Here is a 20,335-nt window from a genome sequence, read left to right on the forward strand (position 1 = left end):
CCCACTATCACTTCCACCCACATACCACTAGCCAAAGCAACTCACGTGGCCAAGCTCAGCATCAATGGGATGGGGTAAAATATGCCATCTCTAGAGGAAGGAACTACAAAGTCACGTGATACAAGGTGTGGATGTGGGGCAGATGAAGCAACAGAAATAAGAATGCATCCTAGGAAAGCGGTGTCCAGGGGCTGAGAGCCTGGACTTTCTGTCCCCAAGAGGAAGGCTGCTCCTCTCAGTTTGGCTGCTTGGCTCTGAGGCTCCAGGCAGGTGCCAGTGCAGGGGAGGAACAGGCTGCCGGAGGAAGGCTTTCACTTTCTTCCCCTCCCTGGCTTCCTGCCACAACTCAGCCACCAAGGTGACCTTTGGTGCACTTTCGCTGGATAGGTGTGGGCTGTGTTGGCTCAAGGTTTGCATTTGCCCGGCTCTTGGCAAATTTGAAAGAGAGGAGACTGTATTTTGAAAACTCATATCCCTGTTGGGCCACATCAGCAGAATATTTATTTTATTCTTCTCTCTCAATTTCCCCATCTGTAAAATGGGGACAGTAGACTTACTTCGTGGTGCTGTTATGGGGATGAAAGTTTATATAAAGAAAACTTTTAGCATGGTATCTGCAAATAGAAAGTATTCATTGATTTTTTAAAATAAATATTTAATTTTTAGAGTTTTAGGTGCATATCAAAATTGGGGGAAGGAACAGGGATTTTATCCTCTTTCCATTTATCCCCTTTCCCACATATACAAAGCCTCCCGCATCATCAACAATGATAAGCCTACTTTGACACATCATAATCACCCAAAGTCCATAGTTTAAATTAAGGTGCACTCTTGACATTGTACATTCTGTGGGTTTGGATTAGTGATGTTCTCACGAAGAGTATTGGAGAAGGAAATGGCAATCCACTCCAGTATTCTTGCATGGAGAATCCCATGGATGGGGTGGCTGGGGGCGGGGGCGGCGCCTGGTGGGCCACAGTCCATGGGGTTGCAAGAGTCAGACACAACTTAGCGACTAAACCACCACCACCATGAAGAGTACATCATGTGAAATGACAGGATGAATGAATCACAAGCTGGAATCAAGATTGCCAGGAGAAATATCAACAACCTCAGATAGGCAGATGATACCACTCTAATGGCCGAAAGTGAAAAGGAACTAAAGAGCTTCTTGATGAGGGTGAATGACTCGGAGAGTGAAAAAATCTGGCTTAAAACTCATCAAAAAACTAAGATCAAGGCATCTGGGCTCATCACTTCATGGCAAATAGAAAAAGTGGAAACAATGACAGATTTTATTTTGGGCAACTCCAAAATCACTGCAGATGGTGACTGCAGCCATTAAATTAAAAGACACTTGCTCTTTGGAAGGAAAGCTATCACAAACCTAGACAGTGTATTTAAAAACAGAGACATCACTCTGCCAATAAAGGTCCATATAGTCAAAGCTATGGTTTTTCCAGTAGTCATGAATGGATGTGAGAGTTGGACCATAAAGAAGTCTGAGTGCCGAAGAACTGATGCTTTCAAAGTGTGGTGCTGGAGAAGACTCTTGAAAGTCCCTTGAACAGCAAGGAGATCAAACCAGTCAATCCTAAAGGAAATCAACCTTGAATATTCATTGCAAGGACTGATACTGAAGCTGAAGCTACAATACTTTGGCTACTTGATGGCAAAAGCTGACTCATTAGAAAAGACCCTGATGCTGGGAAAGATTGAGGGCAGGAGGAGAAGGGGGCAACAGAGGATGAAATAGTTGGGTTGCATCATCAACATGATTGACATGAGTCTGAACAAACTCTGGGAGATAGTGAAGGATAGAGAAGCCTGGGGTGCTGCAGTCTATGGGGTCACAAAGAGACTGACACAACTTAGCAACTGAACAACAACAAATGGGTTTGGACAAATGATGTATGATGGCATATATTCATCAACAGAGTATCTTCACTGCCCTTAAAATCCTCTGTGCTTCACCTATTTATCGTTCCTCCTCCCTAACCCTGGCAATCGTGATCTTTTTATTGTCTCCATAGTTTTGCCCTTACCAGAATGTCATATATTTGGAATCATACAGTATGTAACCTTTTCAGACAGGCTTTTTCATTTGGCAATATGCTTTTAAGGTTCTTCCATGTCTTTTCAGGGCTTCCCAGGTGGCTTTAGTGGTAAAGAACTCACCTGCCAATGCAGGAGACGTGGGTTCAATCCCTGGGTGGGGAAGATCCCCTGTAGAAGGGCATGGCAATCCACTCCAGTATTCTTGCCTGGAGAATTCCATGGACAGAGGAGCCTGCTGGGCTACATTCCATAGAGTTGCAAAGAGTCAAACACGACTAAAGTGACCTAGCACGCTTCCATGTCTTTTCATGGCTTGATGGTTCTTTGTTTCTTTTCTATTTTCTTTTTTTTTTAGTGTTGAATACTATTCCATTGTCTGGATGTACCATACTTTATATTATCCACTCACCAACTGAAGGACACTTTTGTTGCTGCCCATTAAATTTTAACTAAGGATTTTCTTCTCTTTCAAGAATGATTCTAAAAATCAACTTTTGTCATTCAGCAAAAATCAAATTTCTCCATGCAGCAATCAATTATCTTCCTAGTCTCCCTTAAACTTCATGTCAAGAATACTTTTTCTAATCTTTTTTTGTAATTTTATAAAACACATGTAACATAAAATTTACCATGTTAGCAATTATTAAGAATAGTTACAGTTGTTGTTCAGTCACTCAGATATATCTGACTTTTTGTGGCCCCATGGACTGCAGCACCCCAGGCTTCCCTCACTCTCTCCCAGAGTTTGCTCAAACTCATGTCAATGATGCAACCCAACCATCTCATCCACTCTTGCCCCCTTCTCCTCCTGCCCTCAATCTTTACCAGCTTCAGGACCTTTTCCAGTGAGTTAGCTCTTTGCATCAGGTGGCCAAAGTATTGGAGTTTCAGTTTCAGCATCAGCCCGTGCAATGAATATTCAAGGTTGATTTCCTTTAGAATCGACTGGTTTGATCCCCTTGTTGTCCAAGGGACTCTCAAGAGTCGTCTCCAACACCACAGTTCAAAAACATCAGTTCTTTGGTGCTCATTCTTCTTTATGGTCCAGCTCTCACATCCATACATGACTACTGGAAAAACCATAGCTTGACTATACAGAACTTTGTCAACAAAGTGATGTCTTCTGCTTCTTAATATGCTGTCTAGGTTTGTCATAGCTTTTCTTCCAAGGAGCAAGCATCTTTAGCTATGTTCATATTGTTGTGCAACCGATTTCCAGAGCTCTTTTTACCTTGCAAAACTGAGACTCTATGCCCATTAAACAAATACCCCTCATTTTCCTCCTGCCTCCAGCACCTGGAAACCGTCATCCTACCTTCTGTCTCTGAACTAACTACTCTGGGAACCTCATATAAGTGGAATCATACAGTATTTCTCTTTTTGTGACTGGCTTATTTCACTTACTGTAATGTCTTTGAGGTTCATCCAAATTACAGCATGTGTTAGAATTTTCTTTCTTTTTAAGGCTGAATGATATTCTATTGTATGTATATACCAAATTTTGTTTATCCATTAATCTGTTGATGGACACTTGGGTTGCCTTCACCTTTTGGCTAGTTTTAACTACTGCTGCCACGAATGTGGGTGTATAAATATGACTTCAAGACGCTGCTTTTAATTTTTTTGGATATATACCCAGAAGCAGGGTTCCTGGATCATATGGTAGTTCTTAAAAAAGATTTTGAAGAACTGCCACACTGTTTTCCATAGTAACTGCATCATTTTACATTTCCACTATTAAGCATTCTAATTTCATCACATCCTAGCCAGCAGTTGCTATGTTCTGTTTTTTTCTGATGGTGTGGGTATGATTTCATTGTGGTTCTGATTTGTATTTCCCTGTGGTTTTGATTTGATGATCAGTGATGCTGAGCATTTTGCCTCTTTCTATAACTCATACCATCTTCCCTTTAACCATGTTGCACAACAGAGCACTGCTCCCCCCACAGCTTCTACCCAGTTTTTGCTCCCTCATGTGAGTGAGTGAGTGGCTGAAAGTCAGTCAGTCATGTCTGACTCCACGGCCCCATGGACTGTAGTCCATGGAATTCTCCAGGCTAGAATCCTGCAGTGGGTAGCCTTTCCCTTCTCCAGGGGATCAAACCCAGGTCTCCCACATTGCAGGTGGATTCTTTACCAGCTGAGCCACAAGGGAAGCCCTCATTCATGTGACCGGAGGCCAAATAAGATATATTAATCTTCCTTCCATTTCAGATTGTAAATACCTGGAGGAGGAAGACTGTGGTTTTCTTATTTTCCCCAGTGACTTAGGAAAGTCTGCATTTAGGGCCTGAGGGTGTGATGACTTCCCAGTGAACCACACGGCATGGGAGGTCTAAAAAACATGGCTGACACCAAGGGTTGAGGAGTATTTAGCTCCCAACGAGAATTAGCCTGGCATCCCCAGCTTCTCTCGGCGCTCACTCCCATTGTGCTCTGCACCCGTCCTCCCCAGATACAAGCCTCGGGAGAAGCTGAAGGTGAACTTTGGTACTCCTGAGTTCCTGGCCCCAGAAGTCGTCAATTATGAGTTTGTCTCATTCCCGACGGACATGTGGAGTGTGGGAGTCATCACCTACATGCTGTGAGTGCCCAGGGGCCTGGTTTCCCACTGGGGATGGAGGTCATTTGTCTTAGTTTGGGTATCCTTAGAAGCAGCAAAAATCTGAGTGTGAGAAGTTTATTGGGGAGGTGTCCCCAAGAGAAACACCGAGAAGTGGGGAAGTGAAATGGGGAAGGAAGGCAACTAGCAAGCTGTGTGTTGTGGAGTCAGTTGCAGCTGTGGGTAACTGGAGTCTAATCCTGTGGGGAACAGGGGACCCACTTTGGGACCTGCTCAGAGCTAGTTCAGCTGAGGGGGGAGGGAGCTGGAGTATTTATACACTGGCTCTAATCAGTTGCTGCTAGTGGGCTGGTCCCAGAGTTATGAATTCCCTGAAACCTCCAGGTTGATAAATCAGCTTCCACTAGAGAGAGAGCCCTCTGGTGAAGAAATACAGGTGCTTCAGCACAAGTGGGGCTGGAGTGCACTCAAGTGGGAAGGAGAGGGGCCGACAGAGCAGGGCTCAGCTCACGCGTCTTCTAACCTTGTTCCTCTGCTCCCCGTTTTTTCTGGGCTGAGGAAGTAGAGGTAGGACGGGCTGAGAGGAGAGCCAACCACAGACTTAACATTCTCCTCTCTCTCCAATTCTCTCAGCCATTTCCTCAGGGGCACAGCAAAATCAAGCTTTGCTCCCAGTCTTATTATTACGGTTTAACTGTTTCCTGTACTTTGAGCGTATGCTGTACCAGGTGGGGGAATATTGAGGCCCAAGGCTAGCCAGTGAGGTGGTCCTGTCTCTTTGCCCCCCTCTAGATGAGCCTAGTAAAGCCAGTTTTCCTTTGGCCTCTGAGGCCTGGGTAGTCTCAGAGACATGCCAAGCTATTTTAAAATTCAGTCAAATGTACATGACAAATGGGCATATTGGGTTGGGCCCCAGTTTACTCAGGGTAAGAGGGAATGTTGGAGAAGAAAATAGAAACCCATGCCAGTATTCTTGCCTGGGAAATCCCATGGATAGAGGAGCCTGGTGGGCTACAGTCCATGGAGTCGCAAAGAGTTGGCCACAACTGAGCGACTAAACAAGAGGGAATGCAGTGAGCATGATAAGGGACTTTTTCCAACACCCTTCCTGCCATCAATTTCCCAGTCCTTCCACTTCCTCTACTGAGTGCTGGGGATTTCTCCTATGGAGAGGCAATGGCGGGTGCTTTTCTTTCGAACCTTCTTGGTTCTGGTTAGCTTTGCTTGACCTTGTAAGAGTCTTCTCTGTTTGTCAATGTGTGTTGGCAGGTGTGGATTCCACATACTGACGGTCCTTTCTCTCCTCTGTAGACTCAGTGGTTTGTCCCCATTTCTAGGAGAAACAGACGCAGAGACCATGAATTTCATTGTGAACTGTAACTGGGATTTTGATGCTGATACCTTTGAAGGGCTGTCAGAGGAGGCCAAGGACTTTGTCTCTCGGTTGCTGGTCAAAGAGAAAAGGTACCCTTTATTGCTTATCACCCGTGATGCATTCTGATGGTGACCATCCATCTGGATGCTGTGGAAATCACGCTGTACTGGGCGGGGCTGCTGAAGTGAATGGTCCTTCTCTCCTATAGACCAGTTCTGTCCAGGATTTCTTAGTCTGCTACTTCTTTGGGAAAAAAAGTAGCAGGGAAAGGGACAAAGGAAATCAATTAAGAAACAAGTGACTAGGATCGTAAAATCTAGACAGAGTTTTAGAAAGGACCATATTTACAAATCAGGCCTATTTCCACGTTATCACTTTTGATAGGCTAATGTTGAAAAAAGTTGAGATATGCAGTTGTTATTCCTCAGAATAAAAGACATAAAACCTTATTTCTTGGAGATGAAGACCTACTTACTTTTCAGTAGGTTTATCAAGGTCATGGGTTGGAGCACTGAGTTTTCCAGGACTCAGACATACGGGGATAACTACAAGCGGTAAGGCCCAAGATCTGGGCTCTGAGGTAGCTCTCGTTCCCTGGCCGTGACTGTTTTGTTTCTTCCTGACTGTGAAAAGTTATGTGTGATGAAAAGTATTTCTAATTTAGAACAAGTTGACATTATTCTCTGTGAAGTTCTTTTACTTCTTGAGAGCAATTCCAGGCTCACCTGACCCCTCTTCTGTCCTGCCTCAATTCCCCAGCTCTACTGTGGGAGGTGGTAATTAATCACTGGGAAATACATCTTCCATAGAGGGCTGGGAACATTTTGCTGATGACATTCTTGTACTTTTAAGGATGGGAATTTTAGGTAGGAGGGTGTCTTTTTATATTATGTGGCATGAATCTGCCCAAATGATTAATCTCTTCCACTGACTCAGCTTCCTACCAATTGAACAGATTTTGGACAGCCAGAAAAGGCAACCCCAGCTAAAAGTCTCACCTGCTGTTTGATTTCACAGCTGCAGAATGAGTGCCACACAGTGCCTGAAACATGAGTGGCTGAATAATTTGCCTGCTAAAGCTTCAAAATCGAAAGTTCATCTTAAATCCCAACTATTGCTGCAGAAATACATGGCTCAGAGGAAATGGAAGGTATCTGTTTTTCTTTTAGTAAAAGCAGCATTTGTCTTCTTTAAATGTCCTGTGAAAGAAGTGTACTAAGTTTTTTACTTACATTTTGATTCTAAATAGATTATTTAGGGAGAAAAAAGCCTCATGTCAAAACCTATTACCTTGATTAAAAAAATGCCTCAGAACAAAAACAACTGGCATAAAAGTAGCATTTAATTCATACTTACATGAACACTTGAAGTGACAGCATGAAGTTTGAACATATGTTCTCAATGACCATTGCAGTGAAGTGATCAGAACTAACTGCCTGTAGTTTGAGGCTGATTCCTCCACATTTCAGAAAGAGGGCCTAGGAAAGCCTGGAAGTGAAAGTGTTAGCCACTCAGTTTTGTCCGACAATTTGTGACCTCGTGGACTGTAGGCCACCAGGGTCCTCTGTCCAGAGAATCCTCCAGGCAAGAATATTGGAGTGGGTAGCCATTCCCTTCTCCAGGGGATCTTCCCAACCCAGGTACTGAACTTGAGTCTCCTGCATTGCAGGCAGATTCTTTACCATTTGAGCCACCAGGGAAGACCTATTAGGCTTTAAAAGCTTTATAATTTTGAGAACTCTTTGGAACCATGGATGTAAAATGTATCTTAAAAAAAGTTGTCCCCCAGAGAAGTGACTTTCCAATATTTTGATGTTGGCTTAGATCCTCAATAAAGCCAGCATACAAGTATATGTATACTCACACATGTGTGAAACAAAAATATTGTGACTTTTGTGCCACAGAGTATGATGAGCTCTGATATTTTCTACTCTATGATATTTGGTTTCATTAAAAATTTTCTAATCATGCTCCATGAATTTGATTTCATGACTCACTGGTGGGTTGTGAATTACAATTTAAAAAATACCATTCTAGAGTGCTCCATTTTTCACATGAAAAGGGCAGGAGAACATATTTTCTCACTTGAAACTTGCTCCAGATATGCCCCTGAAAGTCATGTGACTGTTTTACTATAGTTTTCCTAGAATCTTCTTTTCCCCTTTAGTTATCAATTTTAAACACACTCAAGTGGCTAAACTTAAGCAAGTCCTTTTCTTGTTTCTTCTTTAAATAATTGGACTAAAAATATGCTTCCCTCCTCTTTTTTTTTCTCTCCCCCGCTTAAGAAACACTTCTACGTGGTGACTGCTGCCAACAGGTTAAGGAAATTTCCAACTTGTCCCTAATCCTCAACTCTGCTGCTCCTGTGGGCCTAGAAATTACTGGGACTGCTGGTGAAATCATGACTGAAGATTCTTAATAATGTGGCTTTCTACTTATTTTGTTTCAAAAATGTTACGACTGTTGCCTTCCTTGTGGATGAAAAGTGGCTGTAAGAAAGTGACCTAAGAATTTTTTCTGGTTTGTAAGATCACTGAGTTGAAATGATGTGGTTACTTTTCAAGTGTACCTACTTTTGGTGATAAGTATAGGCATGCTTTAAGTAGTAGGTAGGAAAGCTCCTCGGAGAAAGCAATGACACCCCACTCCAGTACTCTTGCCTGGAAAATCCCATGGACGGAGGAGCCTGGTAGGCTGCAGTCCATGGGATCGCTAAGAGTCGGACACGACTGAGCGACTTCACTTTCACTTTTCACTTTCATGCATTGGAGAAGGAAATGGCAACCCACTCCAGTGTTCTTGCCTGGAGAATCCCAGGGACGGGAGAGCCTGGTGGGCTGCCGTCTATGGGGTCACACAGAGTCGGACATGACTGAAGTGACTTAGCATAGCATAGGAAAGCTCCTACTTTGCATATGTCAACTTTAAAGTCAGCTTACTTTGATTAAAGAGCCCAGTGGACTATCACACAGGGCATGTTAGTCAGTGTTACCTCCTCCAGTGCAAAGAATTCCTAGCATTTTGATTTGCTCAAAATTGAGCTGACATTTTGTACGACATTTGTTGCTCTAGTGTGAAGCAATGTAAATTTAGGGCAGAGATTCTCAAACTTGTTTTAGCTTGTACTCCCTTTCGAGAATCAAAACATGCAGACCTCTAGCCTCTCCTGATTCTGCCCTGTCCTGACACTGGCAGTCTCCATCCTAACCTGTCTTTCTCAGTTATGAATCTATGGTCTAGTAAGTCTGGGAACTGATATGTAATATGTGAAAAGACAGTGCAATGGTGTTCAGCTTTCTGAGAGAAACACAGAAATGATGGATCGTGAGAAGTCAAATGAAAACTGCTCTCCTGCTTTATGGGGATAGAACCGTCACTTAACTAACTTCATGAAATGAGTAACAAGGAATGCTTTATTATTCAAAAGTAAATATTCCTTTTAATTTCCTCACTGCTAACTTGATTTTCATGGTATTCCCCATGACCTTCTTGGGTCAGCAGTTTTTACTTTTAGTTTGTAATTAGCCATGCAACAGTTTCACATTTTTTTGTCCCATAATACTTTTTTTTTTTTTAAGTAGAGGACGTGGGTGTGGGGAGAAGGGCAGAAGATGGAGAGATTAATCCTCCTGATGCATTTCTTCGGTTATAATGTTCCTCGGGAACACTAACAGCTGTTGGGAAGCTAAGATTTTCAGTACCGGCACACCTCAGCCTGCTGCAAGCTGACTGGCTAGTGGATGACTATCAGAAGAGATGGCTGCTGGAAATCTCTCTTTCATGGACCAGTAACAATGGCTTAGTAAAATGCTTTAAGGTGTTTTGAAAGCAGCCTCAGAAAGAGCTAGAGGATATCTATAGTTCTATCTATAGTATGGTTATTCTTCCCCTCCACAGTGGGGGGGAATGCTATGAATCTTCTCCCCAGAAAAATGGAGTCTCCCCAGTTAGTTATTCTAATCTAGAACACCACTGCCTAACAGAAATACATGAGTCAAATACATAATTTTAAAATGTCTGATAGCTTCTCTTAAAAAAAAATCTGGTAAAATTAATTTCAATAATTTATTTAGCATAATATATCAAACATTTAAATATCTAATCATTATAAAAATTATTGATAAGCTATTTTATATTCTTTTTTTCATACTAAGTCTCCAAAATCTGGTGTGTATTTTATACTTAAAATACATGTCAGTTCAGATTCTAGGTTTTTATCAGACATAATTTGTATTTAGATTTCATAAAATTTACTGTGGAAAAATATATTCACATGCTCAAGTTATTCAAAGCATCTTAAATATTTTCTAGTATTTTTACATTTAATAAAATTTAGGAATTAGGAATTCAGTTTTACAGTTGCATTAACCACATTTTAAGTGCATTTAGCCACATATGGTTTGTGGCTTCTATATGATAGGACAGATCCAGGGAAAATCTAATAGTTATCAAATTTTAATTTTCCCATATATGCTGTAATTCTCTACCTAAAGAAACAACTTTTCTCCAAAGTCCCTTTGAGGGATTTGTTTAGGCCAGACCCACACAAGTGAGAGTTACTGCAGAAGTTAGCCTCCCTTATTCGAAATGTGAGGGAGTTTTTATGAAGCTTTAATTTTCTGGATATATTATTAAAAATTTTCTGGATATTTTTAGTTCTCTGCTGGTATGTACTGAACTCAAAATTTTTTTAGACTGACGCTTTGCTAGTATTAACTATTTCTAATGGGACTTTTAAATTTGAACGAACAGTCCTTAAAAACTGCTGAGAGATCCAATATAAAATAAAATTTTTTAAAAAGAAAGAGAACTGCCCAGCAGAGGAAATCTGAAAAGTAGTCATGACCCACATTTTGTCTATCAGATTTAGTGGGAGTGTGAGCAAAACAGAATTTTTCACTCTTGATGAATATCAAGATGAATATCAAGTATCCAATCCAAATAAAAGTCATGTCCACACTTTCACCCAGCAATTCCATTTCTAGAAATTTATCTCTCAGCAATATTTGAACCAGTGGGCAGAGGTGTATGCAAAATGACATTTACTGTAGCAAAATGGCCCAATGAACCAACCTACATGCGATTATCAGTATGAGTTTAAATTTTGCCACATACGTATAGGAGGTTGCCTTGTAGCTGTTAAAGATAGATCTTGATGTACTGATTTTTATTATGAAAAAATTATGGAACATATATATGGTATTATCCTATTTGTGAAGACATGTTTATATATGTGTTAAAATTTTCTAGGTTATGCAAGAAACTTAACAGTGGAACGTGGAAATTGGGTGATGGGGAGAGAGGGAATTCTACTTTTCACGTTATTTCTGAATTATTCTAATTTTTTTAACAATGAGCATGTATTGCTTTTATAATTAAAAATTAGCCACCTCTTGTCAAGTGTGGACCCTGTCTTGACCCTGATTTAAGCAAATAAACAATAAAGATATTTCAGAGACATTTAGGGAAATTTAATTCTAAATTGTATATTTGATGACAGAACTTCTTTTTGTATTAATATTGTGAGGTATGATAACAGTAATGTGTTTATAATGTGGATTAAATGACTTCAAGAAAAAGGGAGATATAGTGAAGCAAGTGTGGCAAAATCTTAACTGTTGGGTTTGGGTAGTCAGTATGGGCTATCAGTGTATTTTCCTCTAGTAAAGGGACATACATTTGTTGTATACATTTGAAAACTTTCATGATAAAGCATTTTTTAATCAGTTAAATAAGCCAAGAGGAGCTGTTAAAGAAATGAGCTTCCAAAAATCTTTACAACGGCACTGGAATATATGAACCCACTAAGTAGAAAGCTTCCATTGCTGGGGAAAGAATGTGTTGAAAAATTGTAAAGGATTCCAGCTCCAGGAGAGCATTTGAACAAGACTATGTTAAGGCAATTCCCCTACCCCACAACTATTAGGTTGGTGCAAACGTAATTGCTATCTCAGATCGTGAATTTTAAATCATTTTAATTAGACTCAAACATATCTTTATTAATCAAAATAGGAACCATTACAAGCAACACATTTTTGCCAACAAGAAATAAATGTTTGTTTATTCCTGTAGCACAGAAGTCCATGCTTCGGGATTCAACGGGAAAGCATCTTCTGCCTCCTGATGGTTGTGGAAGCGTTTTCCCTGCAAAAAAATTGTTGAGATGCTTGATGTAGTGGTAGTCAGTTGGCGAGAGACCAGGTAAATATGGCAGATGAGGCAAAACTTCATAGCCCAATTCATTCAATTTTTTTTTAGTTAATTTATTTTTTATTGAAGGATAATCACTTTACAGAATTTCGTAGTTTTCTGCCGGACCTCAACATGAATCAGCCATAGGTATACATATATTCCCTCCCTTTTGAACCTCCCTCCCATCTCCCTGCCCATCCCACCCCTCTAGGGTGGTACAGAGCCCCTGTTTGAGTTTCCTGAGCCATACAGCAAATTCCCATTGGCGATCTATTTTACATATGGTAATGTAAGTTTCCATGTCTTTTCATACATCTCACCCTCTCCTCCCCTCTCCCCATGGCCATAAGTCTATTCTCTATGTCTGTTTCTCCACTATTGCCCTGTAAATAAATTCTTCAGTACCATTTTTCTAGATTCCGTAAATATGAGTTAGAATACGATATTTCTCTTTCTCTTTCTGATTTACTTCACTCTGTATAATAGGTTCTAGGTTCATCCAACTCATCAGAACTGACTCAAATGCATTCCTTTTTATGGCTGAGTAATATTCCATTGTGTGTATGTACCACAACTTCTTTATCCATTCATCTGTTGATGGACATCTAGGTTGCTTCCATGTTCTAGCTATTGTAAATAGTGCTGTAATGAACAATGGGGTTCATGCGTCTTTTTCAATCTTGGTATCCTTGGGGTATATGCCTAGGAGTGGGATTGCTAGGTTATATGGTGATTGTATTCCTAGTTTTTTTTAAGGAATCTCCATACCATCTTCCATAGTGGCTGTATCAATTTACATTCCCACCAACAGTGAAAGAGTGTTCCCTTTTCTCTACACCTTCTCCAGAATTTATGTTTGTAGACATTTTGATGATGGCCATTCTACCCATGTGAGGTGATATCTCATTGTGGTTTTGATTTGCATTCTCTAATAATGAACAATGTTGAGCATCTTTCCATGTGTTTGTTAGCCATCTGTATGTCTTTGGAGACATGTCTGTTTAGGTCTTTTTCCCACTTTTGGATTGGGTTGTTTGTTTTTCTGGCGTTGAGTTGTATGAGCTGCTTGTATATTTTGGAAATTAATCCTTTGTCAGTTGTTTCATTTGCTATTATTTTCTTCCAATCTGAGGGTTGTCGTTTCACCTTGCTTAGAGTTTTCTTTGCTGTGCAAAAGCTTTTAAGTTTAATCAGGTCCCACTTGTTTACTTTTCTTTTTATTTCCATTATTCTAGGAGGTGGGTCATAGAGGATCTTGCCTTGATTTATGTCATCGAGTGTTCTGCCTATATTTTCCTCTAGGAGTCTTATAGTTTCTGGTCTTACATTTAGATCTTTAATCCATTTTGAGTTTATCTTTGTGTATGGTGTTAGGATGTGTTCTAATTTTATTCTTTTACATGTAGCTGTCCAGTTTTCCCAGCACCATTTATGAAAAGGCTGTCTTTGCCCCATTGTATATTCTTGCCTCCTTCATCAAAAATAAGGTACCCATACATGCATGAGTTTATTCCTGGGCTTTCTATCTTGTTCTATTGGTCTATGTTTCTGATTTTGTGCCAGTACCATACTGTCTTGATGACTGTAGCTTTGTAGTATAATCTGAAGTCAGGAAGATTGATTCCTCCAGCTCCATTCTTCTTTCCCAAGACTGCTTTGGCTATTTGGGGTCTTTTGTGTTTCCATATGGATCGTGAAAATTTTTGTTCTAGTTCTGTGAAAAATGCAATTGGTAATTTGACAGGGATAGCATTGAATCTGTAGATTGCATTTGGTAGTATAGTTATTTTCACAATATTGATTCTTCCTACTCAGGAATATGGAATATCTCTCCATCTGTTTATGTCATCTTTGATTTCTTCCATTAGTGTCTTATAATTTTCTATGTACAGTTCTTTTGTCTCCTGAGGTAATAAGTTTATTCCTAGATATTTAATTCTTTTTGTTGCAATGATTAATGGGATTGATTCCTTAATTTCTCTGATTTTTCATTGTCAGTATATAGAAATGCAAGTGATTTCTGTGTATTGATTTTGTATCCTGCAACTTTGCTAAATTCACTGATTAGCTCTAATAATTTTCTGATACTATCTTTAGGGCTTTCTATGTATAATATCATGTCATCTGCAAACAGTGAGAGCTTTACTTCTTTCCTGATCTGGAGTCCTTTTGTTTCTTTTTCTTCTCTGATTGCTGTAGCTAGGACTTCCAGAACTATAGAGGTGGAAGTGGTTGAATAATAGTGGTGAACATGGACACCCTTGTCTTGTTCCTGATCTTAGGGGGAATGCTTTCAGTTTTTCACCACTGAGAATAATGTTTGCTGTAGGTTTATCATATATGGCCTTTACTATGTTGAAGTAGGTTCCTTCTATGCCCTTTTTTTCTGAAGAGTTTTAATCATAAATGGGTGCTGGGAGTTTTGTCAAAGGCTTTTTCTGCATCTATTATCATATGATTTTTGTCTTTCAATTTGTTAACATGATGTATCACATTGATTGATTTATATATATTGAAGAATCCTTGCATCCCTGGAATAAACCCAACTTGATCGTGGTGTATGAGCTCTTTGATGTGTTGCTGAATTCTGTTTGCTAAAATTTCATTGAGGATTTTTACATCTATGTTCATCAGTGATATTGGCCTGTAGTTTTCTTTTTTTGTGTTGTCTTTGTCTGGTTTTGGTATCAGGGTGATGATGGCCTCATAGAATGAATTTGGAAGTGTCCTTCCTCTGCAGTTTTTTGAAAGAGTTTTAGAAGGATAGACATTAGATCTTCTCTAAATGTTTGGTAGAATTCTCCTGTGAAGTTATCTGGTCCTGGGCTTTTGGTTTTTGGGAGATTTTTTATCACAGCTTCAATTTCAGTACTTGTAATTGTGTTGCCCATAATTTCTATTTCTTCCTGGTTCAGTCTTGGAAGATTGAACTTTTCTAAGAATCTGTTCATTTCTTCCAGGTTATCTATTTCATTGCCATATAGTTGTTCATAATAGTCTCTTATAATCCTTTGTATTTCTGCATTGTCTAATGTAACCTCTTCTTCTTCATTTATTTTGTTGATTTGATTCTTCTCTTTTTTTTTTCTTGATGAGTCTGGCTAAAAGTTTGTCAATTTTATCTTCTCAAAGAACCATCTTTTAGTTTTATTAATCTTTACTATTGTGTCTTTCATTTCTTTTTCATCTATTTCTGCTTGGATCTTTATGATTTATTTCCCTCTACTAATTTTGCGGCTTTTTTGTTCTTTTTCCAGTTGTTTGAGGTGTGAAGTTAGGTTGTCTATTCAATGTTTTTCTTGTTTTTTGAAATAGAGTTGTATTGCTGTAAAATTCCCTCTTAGAACTGCTTTTGCTGCATCCCACAGGTTTTGAGTTGTGTTTTCATTGTCATTTGTTTCTAGAATTTTTTTTATTTCCCTTTTGCTTTCTTCAGTAACCTGTTGGTTATTTAGAAATGTGTTGTTTAATCTCCAGGTATTTGTGTTTCTTACAGTTTTTTTCTTGTAATTGATAGCTAGTCTCATAGCATTGTGGTTGGAGAAGATGCCTGATACAATTTCAATTTTCTTAAATTTACTGAGGTTTGATTTGTGACCCAAGATGTGGTCTATCCTGGAGAATGTTCCATGTGCACTTGAGAAGAATGTGTACTCTTCTGCATTTGGGTGGAATGTCCTGAAGATATCAAGGAGATCCAGCTCATCTAATGTATCATTTAAGTTGTGTTTCCTTATTAATTTTCTGTTTTGATGATCTGTCCATTGGTGTGCGTAAGGTGTTAAAGTCTTCTACTCTTACTGTGTTACTGTCAGTTTCTCCTTTTATGTCTGTTAGTGTTTGTCTTATATTTTGAGGTGCTCCTATGGTGGGTGCACATAGATATTTACAATTGTTATGGCTTCCTCTCGGATTGATCCCTTGATCATTATGTAGTGTCCTTCCTTATCTCTTGTAATCTTCTTTAAGGTGTATTTTGTCTGATATGAAGATTGCTCCTCCAGCTTTCTTTTGCTTTCCATTTGCATGGAATATATTTTCCATCCTCTCACTTTCAGTCTATATGTGTCTTCAGGTCTGAAGTGGGTTTCTTGTAGACAGCACATATAAATGGGTCTTGTTTCTGTATCCATTCAGCCAGCCTGTGTCTTTTGGTTAGCGCATTTAATCCATTTACATTTAAAGTAATTATTGATATATATGTTCCTGTTGCCATTTTCTTAATCGTATGGGGTACTTTTGTAGATGCTTTTTCTTCTCTTGTATTTCTTGACTATATAAGTCCCTTTAACATTTGTTGTAAAGCTGGTTTGGTTTGAATTCTCTTAACTTTTGTTTGTCTGAAAAGCTTTTTATTTCTCCATCAATTTTGAATGAGATCCTTGCCAGGTACAGTAATCTTGGTTGTAGATTTTTCCCTTTAAGTATTTTAAATATATTCTGCCATTCCCTTCTGGCCTGCATTCCCTCTTTCTGCTAAGAGATTAGCTATTAAGCGTATAGAATTTTCCTTGTCTGTTACTTTTTGCTTCTCTCTTGCTGCTTTTAATATTCTTTCTTTGTGTTTGGTCTTTGTTTGACAGTAAGTGTCTTGGTGTGCTTCTCCATGGGTTTATCCTGTATGGGACTCTTTGTGCCTCTTGGATTTGATTGACTATTTTCTTTTCCATGTTGGGGAAATTTTCAACTATAATCTCTTCAAAATTTTCTCATACCCTTTCTTTTTCTCTTCTTCCTCTGGGACTCCTATAATTCTAATGTTGGTGCATTTGATATTGTCCCAGAGGTCTCTGAGGCTATCCTTAGTTTTTTTCATTCTTTTTACTTTATTCTGCCCTGCAGAAGTTATTTCCACCATTTAATCTTCCAGCTCACTGATTCATTCTTCTGCTTCAGATATTCTGCTATTGATTCCTTCTAGAGTATTTTTAATTTCAGTAATTGTGTTGCTTGTCCCTGTATGTTTATTCTTTAATTCTTCCAGGTCTTTGTTCGTTGATTCTTACATTTTCTCCATTTTGTTTTCAAGATTTTTGATCATCTTTACTATTTAGTATTATTATTCTGAATTCTTTTTCAGGTAGTTTGCCTATTTCCTCTTCATTTATTTGGACTTCTGTGTTTATAGTTCGTTCCTTTATTTGTGTAGTATTTCTCTGCCTTTTCTTTCTTTTTTTTTAAACTTACTGTGTTGGAGGTCTCCTTTTCCCAGGCTTCAAGGAAAGTTGGATTCTTTCCTTGAGGAAATTCTATCTTCCTTTCTTTCTTTCTTCCTTTTGGTTTCTGCCCTCCTAAGGTTGGTTCAATGGTTTGTGGAAGGCTGGCAGGCCACAGTATACAGGGTCGCAAAGAGTTGGACATGCCCAAAGCGACCCTGTGTACATAGACACAAGACTTTTTTTGCCTTTGGCAGCTCTGCCCCAGTGAGAGTTGAGCATGAAGGTGGTGTGCCTGCTCGGCTTGCAGAAACCCTGGTGACACAAAGTGCGCAGGCACGTGGACTGCCTCCAGCATAGGAGTTATGGCCATCAGAGTCTTTTTTCAAGCCTCTTGTAGCTAGCGATCAGAAGGCTTCTTTGCCAGTCTTTTTCCATAGCTCTACCCATTCAGGCACTTAGAAAGCTCCCTTACCTGGGGCCCTTCTCTGTTGTTCAGCACGTCAGGCACATAGAGGGGTCCCCCTGGCTGGGGTCCTACTCTGTAGTTCAGTGCATCAGGCGTTTGATGGGCCAGCCTTTCTATTGTTCAGCTACCGATGCTGGAATGTGGGGAGAGAGAGGCTATGGTGGTGGATCCACCCCCTACACATGACTCAGCAGTATCACCTTGCTTCCATGGCTGCCGGCTTTCCTCCACTGGCATTTCCCACCATAATCTCCTCTGTCACATCCCCTCAATCCCTCTATCCAGTCAACAACAGCCCTCGGCCTGGGATTGTACCACAATCCGTAAACTCCAGCTCCCAGCCACTGCACCTTCCAGGGGACTAGCATTCCTGTCTGGGGTATATATGGCAGTGGCAAGGACTATCTGATTCTCATTCCATTTAGGCGGCCACAGATCAACTGTTTCACTCTCAGCCTTAAATGTTTCTCTTCTGACTCAGACAATTGCCCTGATGTGGGGATTGGACCCCTGCTTTAGTTCCCCCACCTGCTGAGGGCAGGTCCAGTCCTACTAACACTTCCATTTTCCCCCTAGTTCCTTCATCCTACTGAGTTTTGCGTGGTTCTATATATTTTTTTCCACTGGTCAGGTACTCCTGTCCACTCTCAGCTGGTGGTCTGCATGCACTTCTGTGTATGAAGGTGTACTCCTGATGTATCCGTGGAGAGAGATGTACTCCATGTCCACCTACTCCTCTGTCCTCTTGTTCTCTGTCTTGTTCAGTTTTTGAAGTGTTGGTCGTGTGATGTGCAGTGGGCCATTGTTGTGGAGAAGAATTGGGTCCTTTCTGTTGACCAATGTCAGCTGCGGGTGTTGCAGTTTTTGGTGCATCTCATCGACCTGCTTCTCAGATGTAATGGTTTTGCTGGGATTCAAACAGTTGTAGTGGATCAGACTGGCAGCAGACCACCAATCAGTGACCATGAGCATTTTTTGGTGCAAGTTTGGCTTTGGAGCTCCTTCTTGGTCCAACCACTGAGCTGATCGTCACTGGACATCATATAAAATCCACTTTTTGTGGCATGCCACAATCCAATTGAGAAATGGTTAATTATTGTTGCACAGAATAAGAGAAAACGACAGTTCAAAATAATGATTTTTTTTTATTTGTGGTTAGCGCATCAGGCACCCACCTATTGAGCTTTTTCACCTTTCCAATTTGCTTTAAATGCTGAATGACCATAGAATGGTCGGTGTTGAATTCTTCAGCAACTTCTTGTGTAGTTGTAAGGGGATCAGCTTCAATGATGGCTCTCAACTGGTCATTGTCAACTTCCAATGGCCAGCCACTATGCTCTTCATCTTCAAGGCTCACGGCTCCTTTGCAAAATTTCTTGAACCACCACTGCACTGTATGTTCCTTAGCAGTTCCTGGGCCAAATGCGTTGTTGATGTTGCAGGTTATCTCCACTGCTTTAAAACCCATTTTGAACTCGGGTAAGAAAATTGCTCAAATTTGCTTTTTGTCTAACATCATTTCCATAATTGAAAATAAACATAAAATAAACAGCAAGTAGTGTCATTAGCAAAAAAAAAAAAAGCAAGAAATGTGCATTAAAATAATGTGTACATAACCACATTTATTTAAGAATGTATTCCAATATCAAACAGCAAAATTTCAACAATAAAAAAAACGCAATTACTTTTGCACCAACCTAATAGTTGAAAGGTGATTCATTTTGATGTATGGCAGAAACCAACACAAAGTTGTAAAGCAATTATCCTTCAATTAAAAATGAATTAAAAAAAGAAAACAAAACAAATAACCAAGAACTTATTCTTGGTTTGATTATCCTATTCTACCAGATAATCAAAATAATTACCATTATTTGCTTTTAAGGCATAAGAAAGGTCACAAATAGAACTAAGATTTACTCTCATGAAATTAACAGCGAAAAGGCAACCTTAGGAATGGGAGAAAACATTTGCAATCATTTTTTAAATAGAGGCTTAATATTTACACTATATAAAGAACAACTCAACAGCAACAAAAATCCATAGTAAAAAATAGACAAGGATTTCAACATTTTCCTAAGTGGCCAATAAGCTCATGAAAAAGTGCTCACTAATCATCAGGGGAATGCAAATCAAAATCACAGTGAGATACCAACTCATACCAATTTAGGATGGCCACTGACCAAAAAAGAAAAAAAGGCAGAAAATAAGTGTTGGCAAGCATGTGGAGAAATGGGAACTCTTGCGCACTGTTGGTGGGAATGTAATATGATGCAGTTGCTATGGAAAACAGTATGGTGGTTCCTCAAAAATTTTTAAATAGAATTATCATACGACCTAGCAATGTCACTTCTGGGTAAATGCCCAGAAGAATAGAAAGCAGGGTCTCCAAGAAACACTATATATACACACACACACACACGTCTATAGCAGCACTATTCACAACAGCCAAGAGATGAAAGCAACCTACATGTTCATTGACAGATAATTGGATAAACAGTGTGATATATCCACACAAGGGA

General features: G+C 39.7%; 1 protein-coding gene across 1 annotated transcript in view; it reads left to right on the forward strand.

The window, feature by feature from the left end:
• The window catches only part of MYLK3 (myosin light chain kinase 3), a 57,742-nt gene extending 45,824 nt beyond the window's left edge, over window positions 1–11,918 (forward strand). The window contains exons 11-14 of the mRNA XM_010843908.1: window positions 4,514–4,642; window positions 5,933–6,085; window positions 7,014–7,146; window positions 8,285–11,918. Coding sequence (XP_010842210.1) covers window positions 4,514–4,642; window positions 5,933–6,085; window positions 7,014–7,146; window positions 8,285–8,344 — 475 coding nt within the window. The 3' untranslated portion in view covers window positions 8,345–11,918. The remainder of the gene's footprint in view (window positions 1–4,513; window positions 4,643–5,932; window positions 6,086–7,013; window positions 7,147–8,284) is intronic.
• The last annotated feature ends 8,417 nt before the right edge of the window (window positions 11,919–20,335 follow it).

Source organism: Bison bison, unplaced genomic scaffold (assembly GCF_000754665.1).
Source record: "Bison bison bison isolate TAMUID 2011002044 unplaced genomic scaffold, Bison_UMD1.0 scf7180017864192, whole genome shotgun sequence".
Lineage (NCBI taxonomy): Eukaryota > Metazoa > Chordata > Mammalia > Artiodactyla > Bovidae > Bison > Bison bison.